The sequence below is a fragment of the Fistularia commersonii genome, chromosome 26, assembly GCF_037954325.1.
Source record: "Fistularia commersonii isolate RoL2024-O1a breed Wild chromosome 26, RoL_Fcom_v1.0, whole genome shotgun sequence".
Lineage (NCBI taxonomy): Eukaryota > Metazoa > Chordata > Actinopteri > Syngnathiformes > Fistulariidae > Fistularia > Fistularia commersonii.
In genome coordinates, this window is record NC_141309.1 from 5,135,487 (window position 1) to 5,160,267 (window position 24,781).

Consider the following 24,781-nt stretch of genomic DNA (forward strand, 5'->3'; position numbering starts at 1 on the left):
GGTCCATTTGTATAAGAGTGGGGGGTTGAGTTTGAATAAAAATAGTGAACTTGTAAGGTTGAATAAGAAATATCAATGCTGGATTAAATATGACACATTTTGGTTGAAACCTACACTCTCAACGTGCACTTATACAGTAAGTTATTTACAAAGTTAAATAAAGGTCTGGAGAGATTAACTTTCACATGGCAATTCTGTCATTTTGCTTTGTCAAGGCACTCTCACAATAATGGCAAAAATGCACAATCCATGCTCCTGTATTTTGATCCTGCTTTTTCAGTCTTGTCTCTCAGACAGGCTTGGCCTCCTGCAAGAGATGTCTAGATTGAGAGGTTTGGGTCATTTTTTTGTTTAAAGTTGTATTGACTATGATGAATAGACTTATGTATTTCATGTTTTTATATTTGAGACATTTAACTTTTTGCTCACTACTACTACAACTACTACAGACACACACATATATGGTTCTGTCAGCTATTTACAGGTTTGATGAGTCATGCTTTCATTAAAATTGTAATTTACATACCCCTCAACACACACACACACACACACACACACACACACACACACACAAGAAGGTACAGTATATGTATTATGCATATGCATATTGTTATGTTCATATGTTCACTGCATTTCACATTTTATCTGGCTCAAACAAAACCTTTCTGTCGATATAAACTTTTGTGCTATATATATATATATATATATATATATATATATATATATATATATATATATATATATATATAAAATCTTAAATTTCTCTCTATATAATATATATAAAATCTTGATTTCTTTGAGTGAAATGAGGTAGATAGTGTTGGAGTGAAATGCATTTAGAGGAGAGTCAGCATGTCCAGGAAAACACAGTTTGTGGGTAAATGGTTTATAAAACTAAAGAGATAAGGGAACAAGAGGGGAAAAAAGCACTCTTAAGCTTTCTGGTGTTTAAATGTGATCAGTGACGGGTCAAATAGACAAGCCTTTAGGGAAAAGAAACAGTATATATAGAAAAACTCAACACTGGATATTATTATTTCATTGGAGCCACAAAGGGACAGAGACAAAGACATAAGGTCAGACATGAATTTCACTGCAGTAAATACGACATCTGCAACATGAATGTGGCATGATTCAATAGTGGTTTTTTTTTAGAGAAGCTCAGTTAGGCTTCAGATCTCTGGTATTATAATATTGATGCAAAATATGAAATAATTTCTTCACTGATTCATCCAGAGCTCAGCTGAAAAAAAAAAACAGGACATCAGCTTATAATAATTTCAAGACCTCTGATGAAATATGGTGAAACCAAATATGATAATAGCTATAAAGCTTCTTAACTCCCTGATAATTACATATTAAATAATATATATAATTACATGATTAAATATTTTCTGGAGCCCTCTACAGTTACCCGGGTAATTTGGTTCACCCTTTAGCCCTGCATGGTATGTCAGCAGGTAACCAAAAAAAAGTCAAGGACAAACCGAGGTAGTTTTGTTGAGTGACTTAAAGTGAATGGAGAAAAGAGATGCCATTTAATAAAAAAAACAAAAAAAAAAAAAACAATAAAAACAAATATGTTTTTGATTTATTAAAAAGCTTGTTTTTAAGTCAGTTGCTACATCTTTGGATGAAGCGGCCTCAGTGCTTCATGCAGCATTAAAATCCTACACTGAGGTGCCACAATGTGCAACTCAGTTCAGTTATTTACCGTAGCTTTAAGCATCTCTGCGGTGTTTTGCAGGTCACCATCACAAGATTTCAAATAAGATCTGGGTATATTTTATGTGAAACAACTACTTGAAAGTCACACAGATACTACCACTGTTATTTGTTTTTGTTTTTACCAGAAATTTCTCATATGACGTGTCAATCAAGGAATGACTATGGTTTGAATATGATGTCAGATACATCTATAATGCTTAATGCTGCAATGCTTAATCACATGAGCATTTCTAAAAAAGCAATAAAAAAATGAAAAAAGGGGTTTGATGTGTGGGACAGTGGTCTATCACCAACATCAATATAAGTAATGTGGGAAGAGATTTATACTCAAATATTAAAAAGCAAGTTGAGTAAGTTGAGTTGAAGGCAAAACACACATACACACACACACACACGCACACACAATAATTAAACATAAATTGTTTGGGATATTCTAAATACAAATCTAGTTATCTTGCATAATTGTGAGCTCATATGCCAAAGTTGGCATGTTGTATTCTGTTAGAGCACTCTGAATAATTATAATTCATATTCTTAAGAGGAATGTTTAGACAATTGGAAAAAAGTAGGGCAAAAAAAACTAAATTGAGGAAAACAGTAGCAAGTGAGACATTTGGATTAGAATTGGAATCCAGAACAAACGACTGAGCACGAGCCTGTCACCCGCTGAACATCCTCAAAGCACACAGCAGGCAAAGTGTACACATCCGTACGTGGATGCATACACCCTTTAAATGGCCTCTGTTTACACACACTGACATTGATTGATCACTGTAGTTCCTCCTTGTCCATGTTTAAAAACCTATTATGTATTTGTGAATGTGCACATAAGTGGATTTCATTCAAAGTGCACCTCTATGTCCTTGAGTAGCTCCAAAGAAGCAGTGATCCGGGGCATTCCGGGACACGGGAGAGAGTCTACAGGAAACTGCAGCCAAACACGGACAATTTCACACAAATGCGCACACACTCAAGCACAAACAAGGAAACACACGTCCATTTTCAAATGCAGACATTAACACACGGAATAAAGCAATGTCTTTCACACACACACACCCTCAAATGATTGGAAAACAGAAATACGTATACAGATTAAGACTAGAATCAAACTCATTTCCTCTTTAAATGGAAAATGGTGCACGGATGAGTAGGCCCTCGTGCTCTAAAAACTCTTTAAAAAGTTTGGAAACATTATTTTGATCTTCACTTGATTGGTACTGATTGGTGGTGTTTTATTCATTGCTGAAGAGCCTGGTTAGTCACCTTTACAATGACGTACAACTTGTAAGGATCATGCATCTGAGCAATAAGCAATGCAGCTCAACAATTGGATAGCGCTGCAAAAATGCACCCCTGTACTTATCATTGAAGGCAATCTCAATCGTAATGAGATTCTGGAGCCGGTGGTGATTCCATATCTCAGAATCTGGGACCTAACCCCATCCTCCCAGGTTGAAAACACTTTCGCCCACAGAGCCGGGATCATCACAAAGCATCTCTAGGACTGAATGGTTTGCTGCGAGTCCAGAACTCAACCTTAATTGAATGCGTGTGGAGTCAGCTTGGCCGTGCTGGAGTGATCAACGCGGCCATGCAGGTTCACCTGAGAAAAACCCCCCGGTTGAGGAATGGGATGCCGTCCCACGGCAAAATTTGAGCAGGTCGGTGGCAGGAGGTGCCAAGCTTTTGTGACGACATGTGGATCTTTTTCATACTACTGAGGCTCAATGTGTGTAAAAAAAAAAAAAAATATCTGATGAAACAATTTTCACCACCATCACATCAGGCCAATTTTTGTGCAAGATTGCAAGAGTAGAGAAACACAAACAATCAATTTTTGTCTTGTTGAATATGGACTAAACACATTAATGTGTCAGCATAAATGTCCATTAGAGTTGGGCCCGGTGTCAATCGGATAAACAAGATCTGGCTCTCAGGCGCACAACAAACAAACTGAAGACCCCTTCAGGGTGCATCAGTATAACTGGAGAGTGGATTGATTTAGACTCAATAATTGCTTCTGAATCTGTCTTTCTATAAATTCTAATAACCCAAATAAGTAATCAATACAAGTGCTGTGCAATAAATGCGAGCCTGTTAATCACCTGCCTGTTACTTCCTGATCAAAGCGCTGTTTGAGATGTTGTAGTGCAACGCTCTCTTTTCAGTTTCTGCAACCTGCACATCAACTGAGCGTCGATGTCTCATTGTATCACACACACACACGGCTGGGACTTCATCCACAAGTCAAAATATACTGTTAAAAAAGATAAAGGGGAAAACTTGGAGTTACATTGTGTTGTTTAAGCGTTCCCTTTATTTTATTTTTTTTGCACACTGTGTATTGGTTTTCATAGCGATCATTTCTGTTGTTCATTTTTAATCCAAACTAGATGTGAGACACATTTTTTAACACACAGGTTTTTTTTTATTATTATTATTATTGCAATTGTTGCACGTCAGATTTACTTTGTCATGGTGTCTGTATGTGAGGTCTTGGCATCTTGTGATTCTGATTTTTCAGTCCTAAAAGTAAACCTTCTTGGTAACCACTAGAAAACTAAACAGCTTTTTTTAAACAATATGTGACAAAAGATAATACCATTTACACCTTCCTAAAATCAGATTTTTATGAGAGCAAGACTAATTCCAGATGTGGTCAGGCAAAGCCCAGATGCTCGCTGATGTGAATATCAAATGCATTCCAAGTGTAAATATTTAATTCATATTAGAATGATAGCATCTGTCTAAGAAAGAGATTAATTGACCTCCTTATGAGGTGCTTGCTAAATAGGATGGACGGGAATGGGAACGAGATGATGGAGGCGGAAGGAGAACAACATAGGACAACGACAAAAGAAAACAGTGAGCATGTAGGATATGAAAATGTAAAGAGGTGAAAATAATGCCAGAATCTAGCAAGTGGTGGGGAAAAGGAGAATTATTAATAGGGAGGAGAAAGTGGAAGAGGGCAAAATAAAAAAAAATAAAAAAAATAAAAAAGATGAGAAGAAATCAATACAAGTGAGGTGGCAGCAAAGGAGGGAAGAAGGTCACAAATCACCACAGCCAATACGGTGTGCCAATAATGTGTGTGCATGAATTTATGCATCTGTGGATTTGAAGTCACAGGTCAGTGCTGGCAGACGAATAATTTACACTTTAGCTAATGGAAACAAAGTAAGTAACCTACTACACATTATGCCATTAATACACTTCAAGACAAATGGAGATGTACGGAGTCTGTGTGCGTCATGTGAAAGGCAACACTTTAGATGCCCTTTCGAAAAACAGATATATGATCTAGAGAAATTACTGTGTTACTCAGGTTGAGTTCAATTAATTAAAATGGACAAGCATGTTTAAGTAAATGTCACTACAAATAAGGAATAAAGGAAGTTGTTTGCATATGATCTACTTCTTGGCTTGTTACCTTGTAAAAACTACGAAAGGCAGTGGTGTTTTCATAATACAAGCACTAACTTTTTGGTTAGAGGCTGGCCTCACTAACCACTGATCCATTTTTCTGCCCACGCCTGTGACTGCAAATGGCTCATCTCCCCTACAGGAGAGTCTTAAGTTCCGTGCAAGGCCAGGTAGCCATTTGAAAAAAAGATCTGAGTTTAGGATTTCCAGCAATCGTGTCAGTCCAGGTGTTTGGTTGCCGTAAAGCCTCGACCTTCCTCTCCTCTGTGAACTGCAGCAATGCGGAACTAACTGAACTAAATCATTGACCAAGCCATACTGCCGGGCATTGTTTAAGAACGCGCCGGTCCAAGTGCAAATAATTAAACAATATCCTGACCCCAAGAAAGGAAAGGAAAATATTAAAAAATGAAAAATATAGATTTGGTGGACACATACCCCTAGGGGTCTAATTTAAGAAACTGTTTTAAACAAAATGCGTGAAAATTTCCCATAGGCAGAAAATGGAATTGACATTATACCAAACTAGTTGTTCAGGACATAATAAAATACATGAATAAATGAACATCCCAATGCTTTCGACTCAAAGAAATTAGTGGATATGAACATTTCCACAAGAGCTAACGGGCTGCATACTGTATGTATGTGTCCCAAATCAAGAAGATTTCCCCTGCGAAGGGGAGAATAGGAGGGTTATGAGCGTAAACAGTGTGATTAAAGGGGAAAAGCAGAAAGCGGCATCATAGCGAGGTCCTCTGGGATGTGACTGGCCAAGAGGTGAGTTATGTAAATAAGACAAGGACTGTGGGGTACGGATTTTAAAGAGCCATTTTAAAGAGGGTACTCAGTTAGATCTCAGTTATGTTGCAATTGTGTCGTTAGATGTTTAGTTGGCCTTGAAGATGTGAGCGAAGTAAACAGGATGGTACAGTATACAGTATATATGCAGTATAAATGAAAACATATAAACTGTTGTGTCATTTTATGTCTTTACAAACTTAAGTTCACAATCACAAAAGTCAAATAGACATGGTGCTTCAGCATTAAAATCTCCATTAGTATTTCCCCATTTATACTAGCTCTGCACAATCATCCGTCCGCCCCCTTCCCTAGCCCCAAATCCAGGTTTTATCTATTTCAGCTCTCCACTTTCCACTGTTGGAAATTACAGAGGGGGGAAGAGATGGTGGAGATATCAAAAACCATAATGGAGGTTGTAGCTTCTAGCTGTGTCTGTGAAACAACAGGAGACAAGAGGGCGGGGGTGCTTGCAGAGTTTAGTTTTTAAACAGATAAACACTGTGCACATGCTGTGAATTCACCAGACAGAGAGGAGTTTGCTATTTGATTCACAAGATCTGCAGATGCACGCTTGCATAATGCATATGCCGTATCCATGATCCCTTAATTAAAAAGTGTTCAAAAGTAGTCAAAAGTTATGATGAGTCTCTTTTTTCTTTTATTTTACAATATTCATTCTGGGGTTATTATTTTTTGCTTTCAATTTCAAGCTGGTGTTTGTTTATCTCAGAAACATCTCTATCTAACTCTATACAATCATTCATTACAAAACATTTAGCAAAACACCCCCCGCCCCCCAAAAACGACAAAAAAAACAAACATATTTTGCATGGATCTAATACTTTAGTTTATGCTATTTAGCATCAATTATCATGTGAACATTTTTTTGAAATAATATCTTAAATATTTATATCATTATAATATTAAAGTACATATTTCATTGCAGATGCATAATTATTGGTTTGTACTGAATGAGGCATAAACCAAAACATATGCTTCATAGTTTAAAGATTTAAAGCCACGTTCATGTTTTAAACAAGCCCGGGGCTTGTTTCAACAGGAAGGAGTACTCTCAGTCTGGAGTTGAATTATTTAGTTTTGTACAAAATAAGACATGATTGTTTCATGTAGCTCCAAGACATGCATAGAAACTACAGCTACAACTGATGCCAATTTTTGTTGTCTGAATAGAGAAAAAAAAAATCAATGAAAAATAGTGAAAATAAAGAAATAACATTTTTGAAATCAATAATAATGAGATTAATAAAACACATTGATTTAAATTCTACCAATCGTGGTCTGTGCCCATTAAGATAAACAATTTTATTGCCTGCAAAAAAATACCTCATTATCACAAAGTTTTTTTTTTTTTCTTTTACGTTATAAAGTTGCTATTATTATGGATTGGAACACAAATGAAATTTCCAGAATAGGCAGGCTCACCTTTTAAACACAAAATCTTGCATTTTCCTGACGACACACGTTTTAGTGGATTGTTAATGTTACTTAATTCTACAACTAAAATGTGTTCTTCTGTCTTTTTTAATTCAAAATTAATATAATAACATTCCGTTGAAATCAATATTTATTCTGTTAACTCAGACTAAACTTAAATACAAATTCTGCACATTAACTTTGGACATTGATCATATGTGGATGAAAACATTCCTTCTTATATTGTATAATAATAATCTCTTTCTGCCATTTGCATTTTCCATCTTCAGTTATTTAGGAGCCACACAAGGTTCTTGAACTGTTTCATACCAAAGGTTGAAGTACGACTTGTCATCGCTGATGAGTCACGTTACTGCAGCCCGTCAGACTAATCATACCTCAGTGTGCTGTAGAAGAAATATGCCGACGACAAAACAACCGCACAGTAGGAACGAGATCCATTATTGATTAGCATGAGATGATGTACCCAGTAATTCACATTCAATTTTTAGCACGGAATAGAAATACCCGCAATATTAAGTATTTAAGATATGACTTGGCTTTAGAAAGGTGGTCTTGGGCACTCATTCATATCCTCCACAGAAGCAAACATAAAGTGTTCTCCATCTCGGAGTAAAAGAAATGTTTATAATACATCAACCAACCTGAATTTGTATAAACAACATAAAATACATCAACGTAAATTACACTGTGATTTATGTTAACATATCTGTCATACATTACTTGTTTATCATTTTCACAGATGAAAATTTAGTGAATAAGAGATCATACCAACATGACAGAGGAAGCAAATCTTGCTCAGGACATGATTTTTCTAACTATTTGAAAAAGCTGAAGTCCATATGAGTGGCGATGAATCAGAGAGCAGCAGCTGGGCCTGAATCGGCATTGCTAGACACCGTGGAGGCACCACGGCATATTGTCGAGCTGGAAATAAATGCGTCGCCAGCCATGTAACTGGTTTGGCTTCGATATAATATGGCCACACAAACGGAAGAAATGTTCAGCCACAGCTGCACAGGGGGGCTTCACCGAACGTGTCACTGGCCATGGGAAACAAAAGTTCTGCTCCGTGAATCTTTTGACAGAAGCCTCAACCCAATTAATGCTGCATATCCAGACATATACACTCCCCAGGAAAATAAAGATGAGGCGGGTGATAATAATGATGCCAATCCTCCTCCTCCCCATTGTCGTTGTGTTTAAGAGGCCAAGAAACAACAATTAATCCTTTTACTTAAGTTGAAGACTACGTTTTTTTTTTTTTTTTTTTTCTGCTTTAGTCAGTGGGAGCGCTGTGTCCAGCATCAAAATCCAATAGAGATGAAAGAAATAAATTATCAAATGGAAAATGTAATCAGATTTCATTTTAGGCAATTACTGAAAGAGCCTGTTGCTTAGTCTGCTTTATTTCACAGTGCTTTATTTAGATGGAGAATATGACGGTCGCCAGCGACACAGTAAGCAACAATGTCAGTCTTAATGCAAACTCAGAACAATAAATAAAAACACGGGCGACTGGAAGTGGGCTTTTGGCTCCAGTTGCCTATTGCGTAACCAAAACAAATTTTGCAATAGTCAGCAATATCAGTCCCACAGGTCACTTAAACCTTAAAACAGGTAATAAAAAAAAAAAACGTATAAATTTCCTAAGCATACATGTATCCACAGATTTAAACATGTACCTTCTTAGTGTGTGTTCCTTAACTCTAAATCAGGGGTCCCCAAACTTTTTCCTGCGAGGGCCAAATAACTTTTCCCTTGTCTTACGGGAGCCGGGCCAGTTTGTAACAAAAAGTGTGACGATGCAGAGGTGTCTTAACGTAAACATTTTTTGTTTTCCAGAAAGCCACACATAACCAAAAATTAACCCTTTCTGGGATCTTGACAGAAAATTGACAGAAAGGATTTTTTTTTTTTTTTGAGGGAGGGGTTTCAAATAAGGCGCAGACTGCAGCAGGGTGGAATAGAATGTTAAGTTCAATGCATGTGCAAGTCACAATTACATGGACAGAATAAAAAAAATAAAATCATAATGCGTTTCTGGAATTGTTCATGGGGCTGGGCAAAATGTTGAGGCGGGCCGTATCCGGCCCCCAGACCCTAGTTTAGGGACCACTGCTCTAAAGCATAGAGTCTAAGAAACATTCATAGCTTGTGGCTGGAACTTCGAAAGTAAAATATTACAATCTGGACAACACATCCTGAAGCATTTTTAAATTGAAAGTCTGAATTTGCTCTGGTACCTATCTGCCATTATGCAAAACGTGGGGGTTTGACAGAACCAAAGACCGCTCCACGGTGTGCGGAACAAAGAGTGGAGCAAAAATGGCAGAACTGTAGGAAATATATGTTGACTAAAGCAGATTAAATGAGACCTCTCCATAGGAATCAGCTGAGCCAATTAAATGGATAAAAGGAGATATATTGTTAGCCAGCATAAGCCAAGCTTGACTTTGCCATTCAATCTCATTGTGGGAGGTTTTAAAAGACGTCCCCAACTTTTACTTCCTTATTTATGTTCCCTACATGCGTCATGCAAAACGTTGTGATGCAAAACATAGTTATGTGGAAAATGTAATTAATTTGTATTTCAAATTTGGACTTAACGTTTACTTGTATGTTTGACAGATGACTAGTAGAAACTGCAATTTCCACGTGACTGTTTTGGTTTAACATACCAGTGGATCAACCATGACATCAAAAATGAAGCATTCGTCAACACGCACAAAATCATTAAGATTTGTTTTCAAGAATAGAAAATCTTGCATGTTGTTATACCCCTTTCAGTTGCATGAAATTTACATATTGTGTATCACTAAGTCAGAAACTGTGATAATAACTAAAAAAAATGACGATAATAAACTCTACACAGTGTGCTTAACTGCTTGATTAATAAGTGATTCATACTCTTGTGTTTGCCCTACTGTTTATTCCATTTGGATGATACTGTCATTGGTGTTTACACTGTCTTCAGCATTCAGTTTTGGCTCTGGGGATCCAGGCTTGTTAACAAGGAGGTCCAAACCTAGATACTGAGGTCATCTGCACACCAGCAAGTGCTGAACATTGTCTGCACTTGCAGGTTGCTGTGAAGGCTATGAAACTGTCCTCTGAACCTCACAGCACAGCACTGGAAGAAGGTCAGCGATTTACACACTTCTGACATGTGACTTTGAATTCTGATAAAATAATGGGAGTTCCAAGTAATTGGTATGAAAAGAAAGTACAGTGTGACAATTTGGTGAAAAAGCCACATTCTCAAAATGGTAATGCGTTTCACTTAATTTCTGGTGACTCAACTCAAAATGTCACCAGGATGACGAAAATAGCAATACTGTGAAAAGAAGTCAAATAATGTGGAGAATAGTGGAACTTTACTGTATCTGAGGGGGTCAAACAAAGTGTACAAGCAGGTGTGTGAACACAAACCCAAGCATGCAGGTGAGAAGATACACACATATTCCTATATATATATATTTGTATAAATTAGTCATATAAAAGGTGGAATCAGAATAATACATTAGCAATATTTAATGGCTGTTTCTTCGATTGGCAGTATAGAATTGTACTGAACACTTAAAGGTATGGGATATGACATTTAATTTAATTAAATGCCACACATGCAGATAATTATGAGAACCATTACAGCCCATTTCCACCATGGAAACACACATAAGTGCATTTTTGCCATTTACTTTTCCTGTGCACTGCGTATTTCAAAGTAGGTCAAAGCACTTATTTCAGCAATGGATTTGCTCAATTTTACCCAAAAAACATTTGACTCTGGACAGAAAATGTCTCTAGAAATAACTCCTTTGTGCACCACACAATTGCACTTAATCTGTCAATGGCCACTGACACATGTTGGGTTTAAAAATCAGCTTGCCCATTCGTGCGTCGGATACCCTTCTCTGCAATTCACTATCTGTTCCTAATCATTCTCTGTAATCTGATTCACATACTTGCCGTAACATTTCAAGTAAATCTCTGCTTCCATCTGCACATATTTGTGACTGTCTGTGATTCTGTTCATGAAACTCAACTCACCTGAGTTTTCATCCACTCTTTCCTCCACGGTGTGGTCTTTCTGATGGACCCACTCGCTGTTGCACTTAAAGTAAATCTGCGTGGCCGGCGTGGCCTTGCAATAAAGATTTACGGGCTTATTCTTGACGATGTAGCCTTCCTCAGGCTCAAACAGGAAGTGAGGTAATGGCTCCGGAGGGTCGGAGGGGAAGGTTTCTGGGAGCTCGCTAAGACTCAGGAAGTCGTCATCATCTCTCACTGCAGGGAGAAAGAAAAACATATCAAATTTCGTACTGCCGCTATTATAAAGCAGGAAGATTTAAACAACTCAGTAAATGTAGCTGCTAAAGCCTGACCCGGTGCTCTTGGTAATGAGGATTTTGATTTTTTGCCTGTTGCCTCAGTGATCGCCCTGCAAGTGATGAGTCTGCTGTCACCACACACAAGACTGCACTGAAACTGTGCTGAATTTTCACCAAACTCACAAAACTTGTGCTAGCTCAATAGCAATTCATTCTCTTTTGCAAAAATAAAAAAAAACAAGAGGTGTAATGACAAAAACTTGCCTCCCAATTCTGTGATTTCTGACCTTAGGACTGTTTTTCACTGCAAGAGATAAAATCTTTGCCAGTGGCCCTTTGTGTTTTCTGTTTCTGTGTATTGTCCAAAATGCCTGAACAAGTTGGTCTCTATTTAGACACAATTTGATGTAATATAATCCCCCCCCTAAATGGGATGGTATCAAAAAGCAAACCACATATTTCGGAAACAGCGTTCTGTAAGCTGCAGAAGAAAAAGGGATTTGCTGCTATTCAGACATATGAACACATAATAGGTATGAAGGATATGTTGGGGTTTTTTTTTTTGCAAATATGTAGGTGGAGACGTGAAGGAAAACCGATTATCTACCCTGTGGTGTTTTGGTGAAAGCATATGTCTTAGGGATTTCGCTGCTCACCGAAAGCATAGATTCCTGTCCCGAGCACCAGTTTTGCTAATTTTCCCTGATTAAAGCAACGTTAAATGATGTCATATAAAACCCCAGGATGCCAAGTTTGTGTAAACATAAGGCATTCCAAGAACAGGTGCAAACAAACCTTATTTCTACAATATGATTGAAGCTCTCAAAGGGAATTCTGTGACAGGTTCAGACAATTATGAGATCAGAAGGGTAACAATCGTGTGTGTGTGTGTCTTTAGGGAGCGTGCAAACATTAACATTGATAATCTTTATGCGGCCCGGTTTCCTTCCTCTCGATCGCATCCCGTTTGAGGTCAAAGGTTTGGGACCTGATCGGGAATCACAGCATGGATTTATTGATCTGACAAATGCCATTGACCTCGTGTAAGATCATTTTCCAGCAGAATAACTTCATACATGTTTACAACATAAATGTTACCAGTATGAAATCATGACAGAGATCTAATCTCTAAAATTTTTTTTTTGTGTGTGTGTGTTTAGATCAGCTGCTCTCTCGACTCAAACTAAAAAAAAAGGGTGGATTAGTCCGCGCCTAGGAGCACATTTTCCGAGAGATATTTCCTTTAGTGACTGAACACCCATCAGCCCGATGTTCCTGTGTAATTGACTCACCTGGTGAGCTGTGAATCATCGGAAATGTTTAATTTGCAGGAGTTTTTGGCCACGGCATCAAGGTTCAGACTCTCTTTTAATCCCTAATGCTATAGTCACACATCAACACTCTTACTCCCACACCTTCACATAAAACGAAACACATAGTATGGATATTCCTTAACACACACATGCATATAATCACTAATTCCCTCTGCTCGGTGTGTAGTTTGGGCCCTTATCTTGTGAAATGACTATGCTGTGGGCTAGGAGTTAAAGCAGCTTAGGTAAAACAACAAGACACAAAAATGATAAAAAAAAATGAGTAGGCTACGTCCCCACTTTGATGTCACAAAGTTGACATTTTCACTCTTGCTTCTGTAATTAGTTCTCTGAGAGTATGAAAATTGGTCGACATTTCCGCTGCATAATTTCATTATCTGCGCGAAATGCTGCCCCACTCCTGGTTATTTATCTGCCGTCGTGTTGGAACTGTTCTTTTGTCAGCCTATTTTCCAACGAGCTGCGCCGCCTTTGCTTTCTGTATTACTATTTCTTGTTACTTTATGCGTCTCCACTCTGCTTTCCCTACGTCTATCCCCCCCCCACAACCCCCCCCCCCCCCCAACCCCCCCCACAACCCCCTCGTGCTTTTCACTTTGCCCCAACAGCCGTTCCCACCCTCATCTGTCATTCAGAGCTGGGGGGTTCATTGCTCTGGAGTGACAGCTATAAATTATTGATTGGCACAGGAAACTTGATAGCCAGAGAGAAGGGAGGGGGGAATGGAAAAAAAAAGGGGGAGGGATGATAAAAATCCCATATGAATAAAAGCTTTGTCTTGATATTCTTATGATTTCCTTTTTTCCTGGCCCGTCTTTGTGTCTCATGTCTTCTCCTCTTGAAATTTCATACGCGTTCCTTTCCACAACATTTTATTTTCATCCGTCTGCCAAAACATGTTCTATTTGTTGAACCGATGGCTCCTCACTCCTGCTCCCTTGACGGAGTGAATTACTGACCCCAACAGCCGAGCTCATAAACATCTTGCCTGAATGCTGCCATCAATAATGAATGGTCGTAGCAGAACAATATCCAGGTTCGATTTATGGCGTGTAGTAAATATTGCACCGGGGGCAAAAACCACATTTATCCATTCATTCGTGCCTGTCGGTCTGCCCACTTTAAAACACATGCTAAACACAACCAATAAATATCAATAAATCAGTTGAGAATGATGTCATCAAAAATGGCCAATCAACAGTGAGTGTCACCGGCGATGTGAAATGATCACCCTGTATGATAAATTGTTATATTTTGATTATATTCGTAGGTTAAAACGGAATAATTCTAAGGCATGGACCCACAGGTCTCTCTTATGTAGCAAGTCAAATATGGAGGGTCAAAATGACTTAACACGTGATTGTGTGTGTGTGTGTGTGTGTGTGTGTGTGTGTGTGTGTGTGTGTGTGTGTGTGTGTGTGTGTGTGTGTGTGTGTGTCCGGATGTTCCAGAGTTACTTTATATTCAAAAATGTTCTGCAATGTTCATTTGAATCCTGGATGATGAAATTCTTAATCCTTTATTCTACATTTTAGGAAAAAAAGCAGCAACTACAAAATAAATACACAAACATTTATTAAATATGCAGGCACACTTATGTCTAAATATGTTGCTTGCCATAAAAGGATACACAAATCCACCTTTCTATCACAGACACTTATACACAAGCCACCAAACCGCACAAGTTAAACACAGATATACCAGAAAATATTTGGGGATTTTAAATCAACAGATTTCTTTGCATTTCTGTACATCATGCATCGAATACTATGGCCTGCCTGTGTCTCACTGTAAATCTGTACCACTCCACTCCCACGCACATAAAAACAAAGAAAAACAAGGGAAAAAAAAACATTACACAAACAAAGAAAATGCCTCATCGTCAAGGCTAGGGTTTTTCTTTTTTTTTTATGAAAGGCTAAGATTTGGAGACAAAGAGACTTCTGTTTTCTTATAAATACAATGGGATATTCTGTATTTCCCTGTGGAACACGACCTATGATAAAAATGTAAAAACTCAAAGTTTAAAAGAAATGTGGCCGGAATGACTTATTCCAAAAACAGGGAACTTAGTTGAACCACCTCCAGCAGCTCAACATTTCTTTTTTCAGTTGATTTATTTAATTTAATATAATTTATCTTTTTGGCATGTTTAACACAACAGGGGGAAAAATAAATGAATAAATAAATCTTTCAAAGTATGTCTATGATTGCAAATGGAGGAAATGGCTGTCTCATACTGGGTGGCCAACCATGACCATTTGACAGAAATGACCCCAGGAAGATATAACATAAAACATTTGCGGCGGACCCCTTGTCAAAGCCAATTATATATCAACAAGGGTTTCAGGGCAATTAATAAGAGAAGGAAGTAGTTAAAAGCTATAGTATTTATGTGGGACTGTACAGTGACAGCTGGTTTGTGCCTCAGACTTTCATTGTGTTTGACAGATAAGGCCCAAAATTGAGTTTGAATGCCGTCCCCCAAGCAAGCGTGCTCAAACACACACACACACACATACACACACACACACACAGACATACACACACACACACACACACACTACAAAGACCTTCTTGTCATATGAACAGTGAGTTCATTTTCTGTTTATGCACATAGAAACCCTCTCTAGATTTAGATATTTACTTGATTTATATGTCCCTCCTCCCGGTTTTTTGTTACGTGCATTAGTGTTTTATTAAATCCACTCAAATCTCGTCATTGAATTGCTGACCTAAATTAAACACATTACTTCTAAATATGGTTTTGCTTGGCAGACAAACACATTGATAAACGTTAAGGAACTTAATATATTCAAACAGACAAACTTCCATAAATACAACAATGACAAAAAACATTGAAGAGTTGCATATCTAATTTATATTTCTGAAAGCCGTGTTGCCTGGAGTCATCCGATCAAAGCAGCATCATAGCAGGGTTTTCATTTTTAAGAGCGTCTGTGGAGGCAGGGCATTATAAATCGTCATATTAAACTGTATGTTATGCTACTTTGTGTGCATGTATTTTGCTGTCATGTCATCTGTAGTTACATAATGCTAAATTTGATAATATTCAGAAATATAGGGATGGGCTTGAAAAAATGCACAACTCTGGCAGCGCCAGCAAAGATCAACATTAATCCTTAATAATCAGTCTCAAAGTTTGTCAATGTTGGAGTCTACAAATTTATCATAACTGTATTAAATGGAATTAGACACAGTGTTTGTAGATTTGCTGAATTATAGGTGTTTTTACAGTGGCAAAGTATGAAGAAAGAACTCAAATTGCATCATAATACAGCCATGTTCTTTGGAACCGCAGTTTGGACATTGTTTTCAGTAAATAATGCGAGTTGGCATATAATGACGGAAACAAAGCAACATTGCGGCATCATTTGTTTTCGTGCTACCTGACAGCTTTGCGATAGTTGACATTGTTAGATTTCTAGCCACAGTCAATTTGCTCTGGATAGTGGCCTATCTGCGGTCGATCGAGTTTGTACCAACCATAGACATCAGACTCTAAGTGGCACATTTTCCGTTGTTTTCATTTGTGGAAACTGGCTGCATAACCTGACATTAGGAGCGGCTGATTTGAAAGAACTAGTCTAGTTCTACTCAAAAGTCTAGTTGCAAATGCTGGTCAATGTTGAACGCCTTAACATGAGGAAAAAGATGTGATGTAAGACATTCATTGGACTTGTATTGTTGTTAAAAAAAAAAAAAAAAAAAAACAGACACATTGTATTTAGCTTAAAGGTAATATGTTCATTTGTAATTGCATCAATTGATGAAAATATAAAGTTGACAACATAAAGGATAATAAAAGTTTGTTTTGAATTTAATTTGTTTCAGATTGTGTTGATGATTCATCCAATGGCTAACTGACATAAAAACATAAGCATAGAATTATAAGAGCAAGTAATGGCCTGATCTACTTACCCCTCTTAACCCCTTATCCCGATGTAGCAGAGTATTTCTACTTATGTGCTTGTATTTACAGTAGCAGCAAATATTAAAAACATTTGAATTTGTTAAGGAAGAAGGAGAAGATTATGTGCATGTCAAGGCTTGATAAATGATGTTGCAAAGCAGCTCACTGGGTACGACCAAAACACTCACCATTTCTTGTCGCAAAGGCTTCAGTAACGTCATGACAGGAGGTCAGACAAGCAGCTGGGTATTTTAAGGACGGAGATCATTTTTGGCCGATATTGATTCTTAAAATTGTAGCCTGTGACATTATTGCTTGTGTTCACGCACCCAAATGTAATTATCACCTACCAGGAAGTTGTGACAATAATCTCCAGGAACATCACAACAATGAAAAACCATTGTATAAAAATTCCCTCATACTCTAAAGCGTACTAATTAGAGTCATCTGTATTTAATATAATTTTTATGATCTGAATAAGCTGTATATGGGAATATTAAAAAAAAAAAAAAAGATTTATCATCATAAGGAAACATATGTTTTTGTTTGTTTTTTTTCTACTAAATGATAAACAAAGTCTTTCGTTGCTTGACCATTGGAGAAGAGAATAACACACACACACACTATGCGAGCACAGCCACTGAAGGGTATCAGACATTGTATATGCTATATATACACATCTTGGACTGAAATACAATATACATATAGCTAAGGAGCAGCTGATGTGTGGGAGTTGGCAGGTAGATGCTGTCAGATCACTGCTGTTCTGTGATTTTTCATGTCGGTCTCTGCCAAAATTAACACACACACACACGCAAACCCGTGCACATCCATACACACACATTATTCTTAGAACATTGCCATCGACCCTTTCCTAGCTCTTAATTGTTTGGGGGATTTTTGGGGGGTACTTTTCCATCTCCTTTCTATTTAAGGAGGGAAATTTCCATGTTTTAGATAGATAGACCGACAGCAAGGAAATTAGACTACATAGCTCAATGAAAAACTGGAGTGAGCATGCTTAACTGGTCTTGAAATGGCACTAAATCCATGTCTTATCTGTAGTTCATGTGGTTAATCTTGGGTGTACAGATACACCTCAACAGAGAGCACATGTTGGTCCATAGTGGGGTTTTATCTGATTCTTCTCTCTCATTGGCTGAGTACCATATAAGGAGACCGGGGTTACAGTTTATTTCATGTGACTCAGTGCATGGGTGGAAACCTAAATGTCACACTATCATCGATGGCAATCGTAGTGAGGCGAGATGAGGACCAGTCGGTCTGTACAATGTCAGTTTTTTTTTTTCTAAATGTATTTACCGCTTCACTTATTTGCTTCTGAACGAAGTCAACGGCACAACTGTCCACATGGGTAGCATAACCAGTGCGATGACACAGCCTTTCATCTGTTTCTTTGCGGGATGCTTTTGGTTATGGCGACGAAAGTCTCTGGTTAACCATGATTTTGCAGTGTTCAAAGCTCACACAATTATTTATTACACACAGAAATAGATTAGAACCATCTCGCTATAATTGTGGTGTAATGCGTTCATTGCACACAGCATGAGGAAAATGGGCTTTTATACACAGCTATATTGATTGGAATAACAGTTCAATCAGACACACATAAAAAAACAAAACAAAACAGTGTGCTGTGGAGAAGCAATGAAAACCAATATTGGCAAGTCGCTTAGGATGAGCTCCATTCCATCTCTCGGTTCCACTTGACTTATTATTTTAAATTGTACTAAATAAGTCAGCATCATCATCCAGAAATATGTCTCTTTTACATACATACAGTATAATGTGTAACAACTGTATGTTCTCCCAATACAGGTTGTAGTTTTGCTCACTCCTCGTCCATTATGAATAGATAATTAAGTGCAATACAAAAGTTTAAATTTCATGTATAACACTGGCAATTTACTTTACCGGTAGCATATGTAATCCAAATGTCTTCTGAAAAACAAAAAAATATTAATGAAGTAGCAATTCTACTACTACTAATAATAATAATAGAAGAAGCACATGTATGATCATTATGATTGGTATTATTATTAAAAATGTATTACAAATACATGTAAGAGAACTCCAAGGTTTCCATAGAGACACACTTATCATGAAAGCCTGACAAACTGCCGCCATGTTGGACAAGAGTCCGTTCTTTGTTTGGCAACCTTGACATATACGTGGTCGTCTTGAAAATCCTTCATAGTCATGTGTTTGCTGAGACTAATATTCAGGTCAAAAGAAAAGAACAATTTGCACTGGATTCTGGGATTGATTGTACTGATTCACAGCCGTTGATGGGCAAATGTTTTAAATATTTATGTAAGTTGTCCACTGAAGCCTTTATAGATTTTTCTTTTTTTTTTGCAAATATATATGATCATGGCACTGGCGATTGTCTTCGCTCAAGACACACAACTGAGTTTTTTTTTTTTTTTTTTTTCTTTTTATTATTAAACAAATGACCTTATTCTGTAAGACCTTTCTTTACAAATGGAACATTTCTCTTCCTTGGACGCATCAGGACTGCAATAATTTCTTTGTCTCATACTTTGTCTCAGTTAAGAAAATGCATTAATGTAATGTAAGCTGAAATCTCCCATTGGCTACTAAAATAAATGACATCACCTATGTTTTTCCTCCCACGTCACGGTCTCAAAGCTGGCCCAAACCGAAGAAAGCAAGGGAAAAAAAAAAAAAAAAAAGGTAACCGATTTCACCATCACAAATAACTGTTACCTAGTGTATCACCCATTTAATTTTGTATCATACAATAAAGGGTGCACTGCACTGGCACTACATATGCACACAGATAGAATATCTTATTTATATGCATAGGTTTATGTAACCTTGTGGGGGTACAATGTTGGGCAAGTTGCTGTGTAATACTATCTTCCAGATGAATTCCGTCTCCCTCATGGGCCCGGGGGGAAAAAGCGAGGCATCGTTTTCATTCATGCTCTACTATCACAGCTCAGCATCACTATTAATACAAGCAGCCAGTGCAGGGCAGTGCATTACAATATCAAAACATTGGCCGCTGAAGAACTTGTTTCTTCAGGATGATAGGATGGCGTTTTTCTTTTTTTTTTTTTTTTTTTTTTTTTCTGGGCGGATGACAACTGATAGTATTGCTGGCTGGTTGTGTGCATGGCTGTGCTGGATGGCATCCATCCAGCTATTCGAAGGTCTATTTTCCATCTGTCAGTGCTCTCTGTGAGGCTTTGCCTGTCTTAATATTTGCCATTTAATACCAGTTTGATTCATCCCTTCATCTTTTTTTTTTTGGTTATTTGATATCTTTGAAGATTACGTCAACCTGTTTGTGCTATATTGCAAATCATGTTACTTCTGATTTGGCATTGGGGGTTTGTGATACATTCAACCCACCACTCTTATTCTAGGTAACTCCCAAAATTCATATTTCCTCAGTAAAGCCTTTCTTTGTGAAAGAAATGCCTGTTTTTGCAAAATGGCTTTTCTATGTATGTTACACATTTACCAAGCTCATGCACTTCATCAGTTTGCTTTTTCTCTTGCTGTGAACCTTATCATCCACTACATTAAAAAATTTGAGGTATGTCTGTTTGGTGACAAAAAAAATACATAAATTTGGTTTGCTCACACACACTCACACACACAAACACACACCTACACACACACAAAAGATGGCCTCAACTCAAATGAAGAACAGCTTACAGGCATATTTCATTTGAAGATTGTGCCCATATTTTGGCTATTTTATTCAGAGCTGAAGATAAAATTGGATCAGACATTTCACTTCTAATGCCTCTCCATCTGTTGAGGCTCTCTCTCCCTCTTTTTCGCCTTTTCATACCTCCTTTTTAGTCCCCTCCACATCCGTCACTCCTTCCCTGGCATCTATTCACTCTTCCTGCTCTCACCGTCTATTTTCCATTCCTCGCCTTTCCCATCTTCACTCTTTCCCAACACTTGTGCAGTCCCCTGGCTTCTTTCCACCCCCCATCCAGCCTCCCACTCAGTCATCCTCCCTCTTCTACTTTTCATCTCAAACTTGTCCTTTTTTCACTACCCCGCTTGCTGTCCATACCCTTTTTTTCTATCCCTTTGCTATGGGATCGCTATAAATAGATCCTCAAGGGAATTTCATAATGGACTTCTGCCTCTGACCTTATTACAAACACATTACTTGCTATATTATCTTCGTCTTCTTGGTTCCCGTTTCTCATGAGCGCACATTAGCCACACAACTTTTGCTCCCGTTCACATTTCTAGGTGGAGTCTCTCTGTGCTCAGAGATATTTCTCAAAACGACGTTTCCGATGTGCAATCATCACCTTCAAAGCTTTAGTCTTTGCTGCGTTTTTAATTGTTCTTCGGATTTACACGGCGACCTCTGAAATAAATATACATGAGTAATGCATCGCATCTCCTCCTCGAAACGTACATCCACGGCTTCAGACCGGGGAATCCCGTGAGGAGCAACATCGGTCTGACATGGTGTGAGCGCGAAGACGACGGTCTCCAAAACATCGGGTTATTCTTTTGACAGCGCGTTCATAGTTCTCGACCTCTCTCCGCCTGATCCTCTGCTGCCAGAGTCCTAATTAAATTTTATCTTGGGTGCGCTACTCTCACAAGTGCTACTTTGAAATGAGCTTTACTGGAGCTTGTGGGAACTAGAGCAGTAGTTACTGAGCAGGGCTGCAGACGTTTCACGAGCGTGGCAATGTGTGAGTGGTAAAGGGCCGGCAGTGAAAAACAGCCTCATTTGATTTTTAGCTCTATTTTTGTTAAAACCAAAGTCTTGTAAAACTTACAACTGGGTATGAATTTGGTGTTATAAGTCGCTGAGGAAAAGAAACATTCCCAAGTCACGAAACTCCGAATCACAGGTAGTCACATGACGGAAGGAAAATGAAAGCAGGCCTAAATCAAACCTGTCATGCAGTTTCATATCAGACCGTCTGCCTAACCTTGATAGGTTTTGATGCCGTTGACGTATTCAGGCCAGGTGTCGACCTAAATACTGGCACTGTCGACATTAGGCACATTCTGATCATTTTATCTTCTTACTAAAATGAACCTCTTTACTCCTAAATGAATGTGTGCATATGTGCGATGCGTGATGAATGTCGCAAATTAATAGCAATGACAAAGAGTCATGAAACACACATGAAAGTTATGAGAGACAAAAGCAGAATTCTTCAACCTCATCAAAATTGGCAGCATTATATTGGAAGTATGTACATTTTTATTCACTGTGTGCGAATGCTAATAATTATACAACCGACTTTACACCGATGCAAATTAAAAATTAATTCCACTCCGACAAAAATTATTTGATCTTTGGCACGAAAGCAAATTAATTGGATACTTTCTCTTCCATCAAGCTGGGAGTAACAACTCTAAGAGTAGTCAATGAGACCAATCGCACTGTTAGGATTTAGAATAATGAACCTAGAAACCAAGGAAGCAAGTTATTGCTTGGACCAAACCTCTTAGCTTTGAAATAAAGCAACAAGAATCGAAAAGAAATGACACCAACATGGGTCAGCCGGATGAAGCCATTACCGTCGGTTACAGCATGCTTATGTTGTATCTTAGAAAGACATCATACTTAAGACCAAAGACAAACAAGCTGGTGTTAAGTAGAGGAGAAAAAAAATAACAATCCATGTATTGAGCGACTGCAAGTTATTGGTGCAGAAAATGGAAAATAAATTATTCAAATTTATTTTTGTTTTTTTTCCTTTTAATAATTACCTCAGTGTCTGTTTTGGCGAGAGTGGAGTTCAAACAGTCCACATCAGGAAAACAGGAATTACACATTTTACTTTTGTAAATCTCAAATGCATGCATAAAGCAGAGTACCTTGCACCAGCCATGTATCTAATAATTTATCTATTTGACTGAGGTTTCTGGATCATATTGAATAAAAGGTTGTTGGAATATTTTTTTTTGTATAAATTTATCATTATTACTGCTATAATTACCGTTATTATTATCGTCATTATTATAGCTTCATTTTCCACAGAAAGTTATCTGTTTTCTTATGACTTCTTACAATGAATGAAATTCCACTCAAAATGCCGCTATCAACCCGATAAAGGCCACACTAACCAACCCACCTGTTACAAAGTGAAGAACTATGTGATGTTTTCAGCTTTTTAATAATCGCTGGTATTTCATGGAGTTAAGAGTAAACATCCGTTTGAGAGACATTTTGACAGTGCACTTGGATCATTTCTTTCAGGCTATCATACACAAACCTCTTAGCACATTTGTTTTTCTTTCATATTTTCCTGCTTTTCATATTAAATATAATTATCAAAGTAATGTGTGTGGCTTGACTGGAACTGAATGCACAGGGTAGTCAGATATGATTTAACACTTGAGCTATATTTACATTTTTTTTTTTCTATTCATAGGCTGCACTTTTGCGTGACTATTAAAAATGCATTCCTAGCATATGTAAAGTCAAAGATGGCTTTGTAATTAACCTCGACACGCCGGCTCTACGCTTTTGGTACTTTTCCAGTGTGAGTGAACATAACATGTATTTCCTCAGCTAGCAGTGGGAATTGTGTACTTTGGATGCAAATGGTGTTTTTTTTATTCTTGCTTAATCGCAACCTGGGCTTCTTAAACCCAAAGGAATACATGCCCCTGTGTCAGCGCAGATAAATGCACATATTCCAGTAGCTACCGTGTTGTTCTGTTGCGTTGATTTTGTTGACTGGTGGAGGAAAACAACCATTTTGACACGTGGCCCAGATGCAAACTATTGATGCCGGCGAGCGTGCAAATGGCTCAGCTTGGGGGCACGGCTGTGCACTTCAAAGCAGTGAGGGACTTCACAAGCTCAAATGGCAGCAGGTTGTCTGAGAAGCAAAGGTTTAAAAGAAGCGAAAGGAAGATTTTGCCGGCAAAGGTCCTTCTTCCTTGAAGTGGGTGAAGAGACAGTACTCGGGCTTTCATATAAAATATGGTCTATTTTACCCCCAGCACTTAGGGCAGCAGAGGGGTGTCATAAAAGAAAAGAGTTAAAGCTCCATGACTGCGTTCACTTTTGCAAGACAGTGAATTAGAGCCCGATGTATAGTAAGTACTGCTGCCGTGTAACTGATCCTGCCTGTCACTTCCTCTCTAGCCAAAGCCAATCAAAAGAAGCTAGAAATTATGGAAAATGCGATGCCAGTGTGAAATATTAATAAAAAGAATCTGAAATGAAGCAGCAATAAGAAAAAGAGAAAGGCGAATTAGCCATATTTTTCAGGAGAAAATAAATTAGAATATGCTGCGTCCTTAACATGCATGTAATAAACAATTCATTTTGACACCAAAAACACATCTAAAGCCTCAACACCATCCAAAATTAATCTTGTGCCTTTGAGAACATACAGGTAATTAACCACGGATACATTTTAAAGTGAACTATTTTGGCAGGATATCATACTTGAACAGAAATAGGAGGAAAGATCTTTATTCATTAATAATTGTGTTTATTCTTTAATTTTCGTTCCTACTTTCAAATATTTTATCTTAGTGTTTTTCCTCACAGTTCTTGCATGATCTTAAACTATTTCATCCTTTACTTGTTTTGTTGTTTTTAAACATCCATCACTATGGGGTACATCTAAATCCCCTCACTACTGGATTTCTGAAATACCAACACGGTGTAAAAGTATCGCAAAACTGAGGGGATGTGATTTATGATCCAGCCGCTGTAAGGGAGTTCAGTTTGAAAAATCAACAGAAAGCTACACCCTATCGGG

At 37.9% G+C, this 24,781-nt stretch overlaps 1 protein-coding gene across 3 annotated transcripts in view; it reads right to left on the bottom strand.

Moving 5' to 3' along the window:
- Nucleotides 1–24,781, bottom strand: part of LOC147218313 (netrin receptor UNC5C-like) — a 173,827-nt gene that overhangs the window by 79,686 nt on the left and 69,360 nt on the right. For all 3 annotated transcript variants that reach the window (XM_086174322.1, XM_086174323.1, XM_086174321.1), the window contains exon 2: nt 11,461–11,697. In XM_086174322.1, the coding sequence (XP_086030448.1) occupies nt 11,461–11,697 (237 nt within the window). The remainder of the gene's footprint in view (nt 1–11,460; nt 11,698–24,781) is intronic.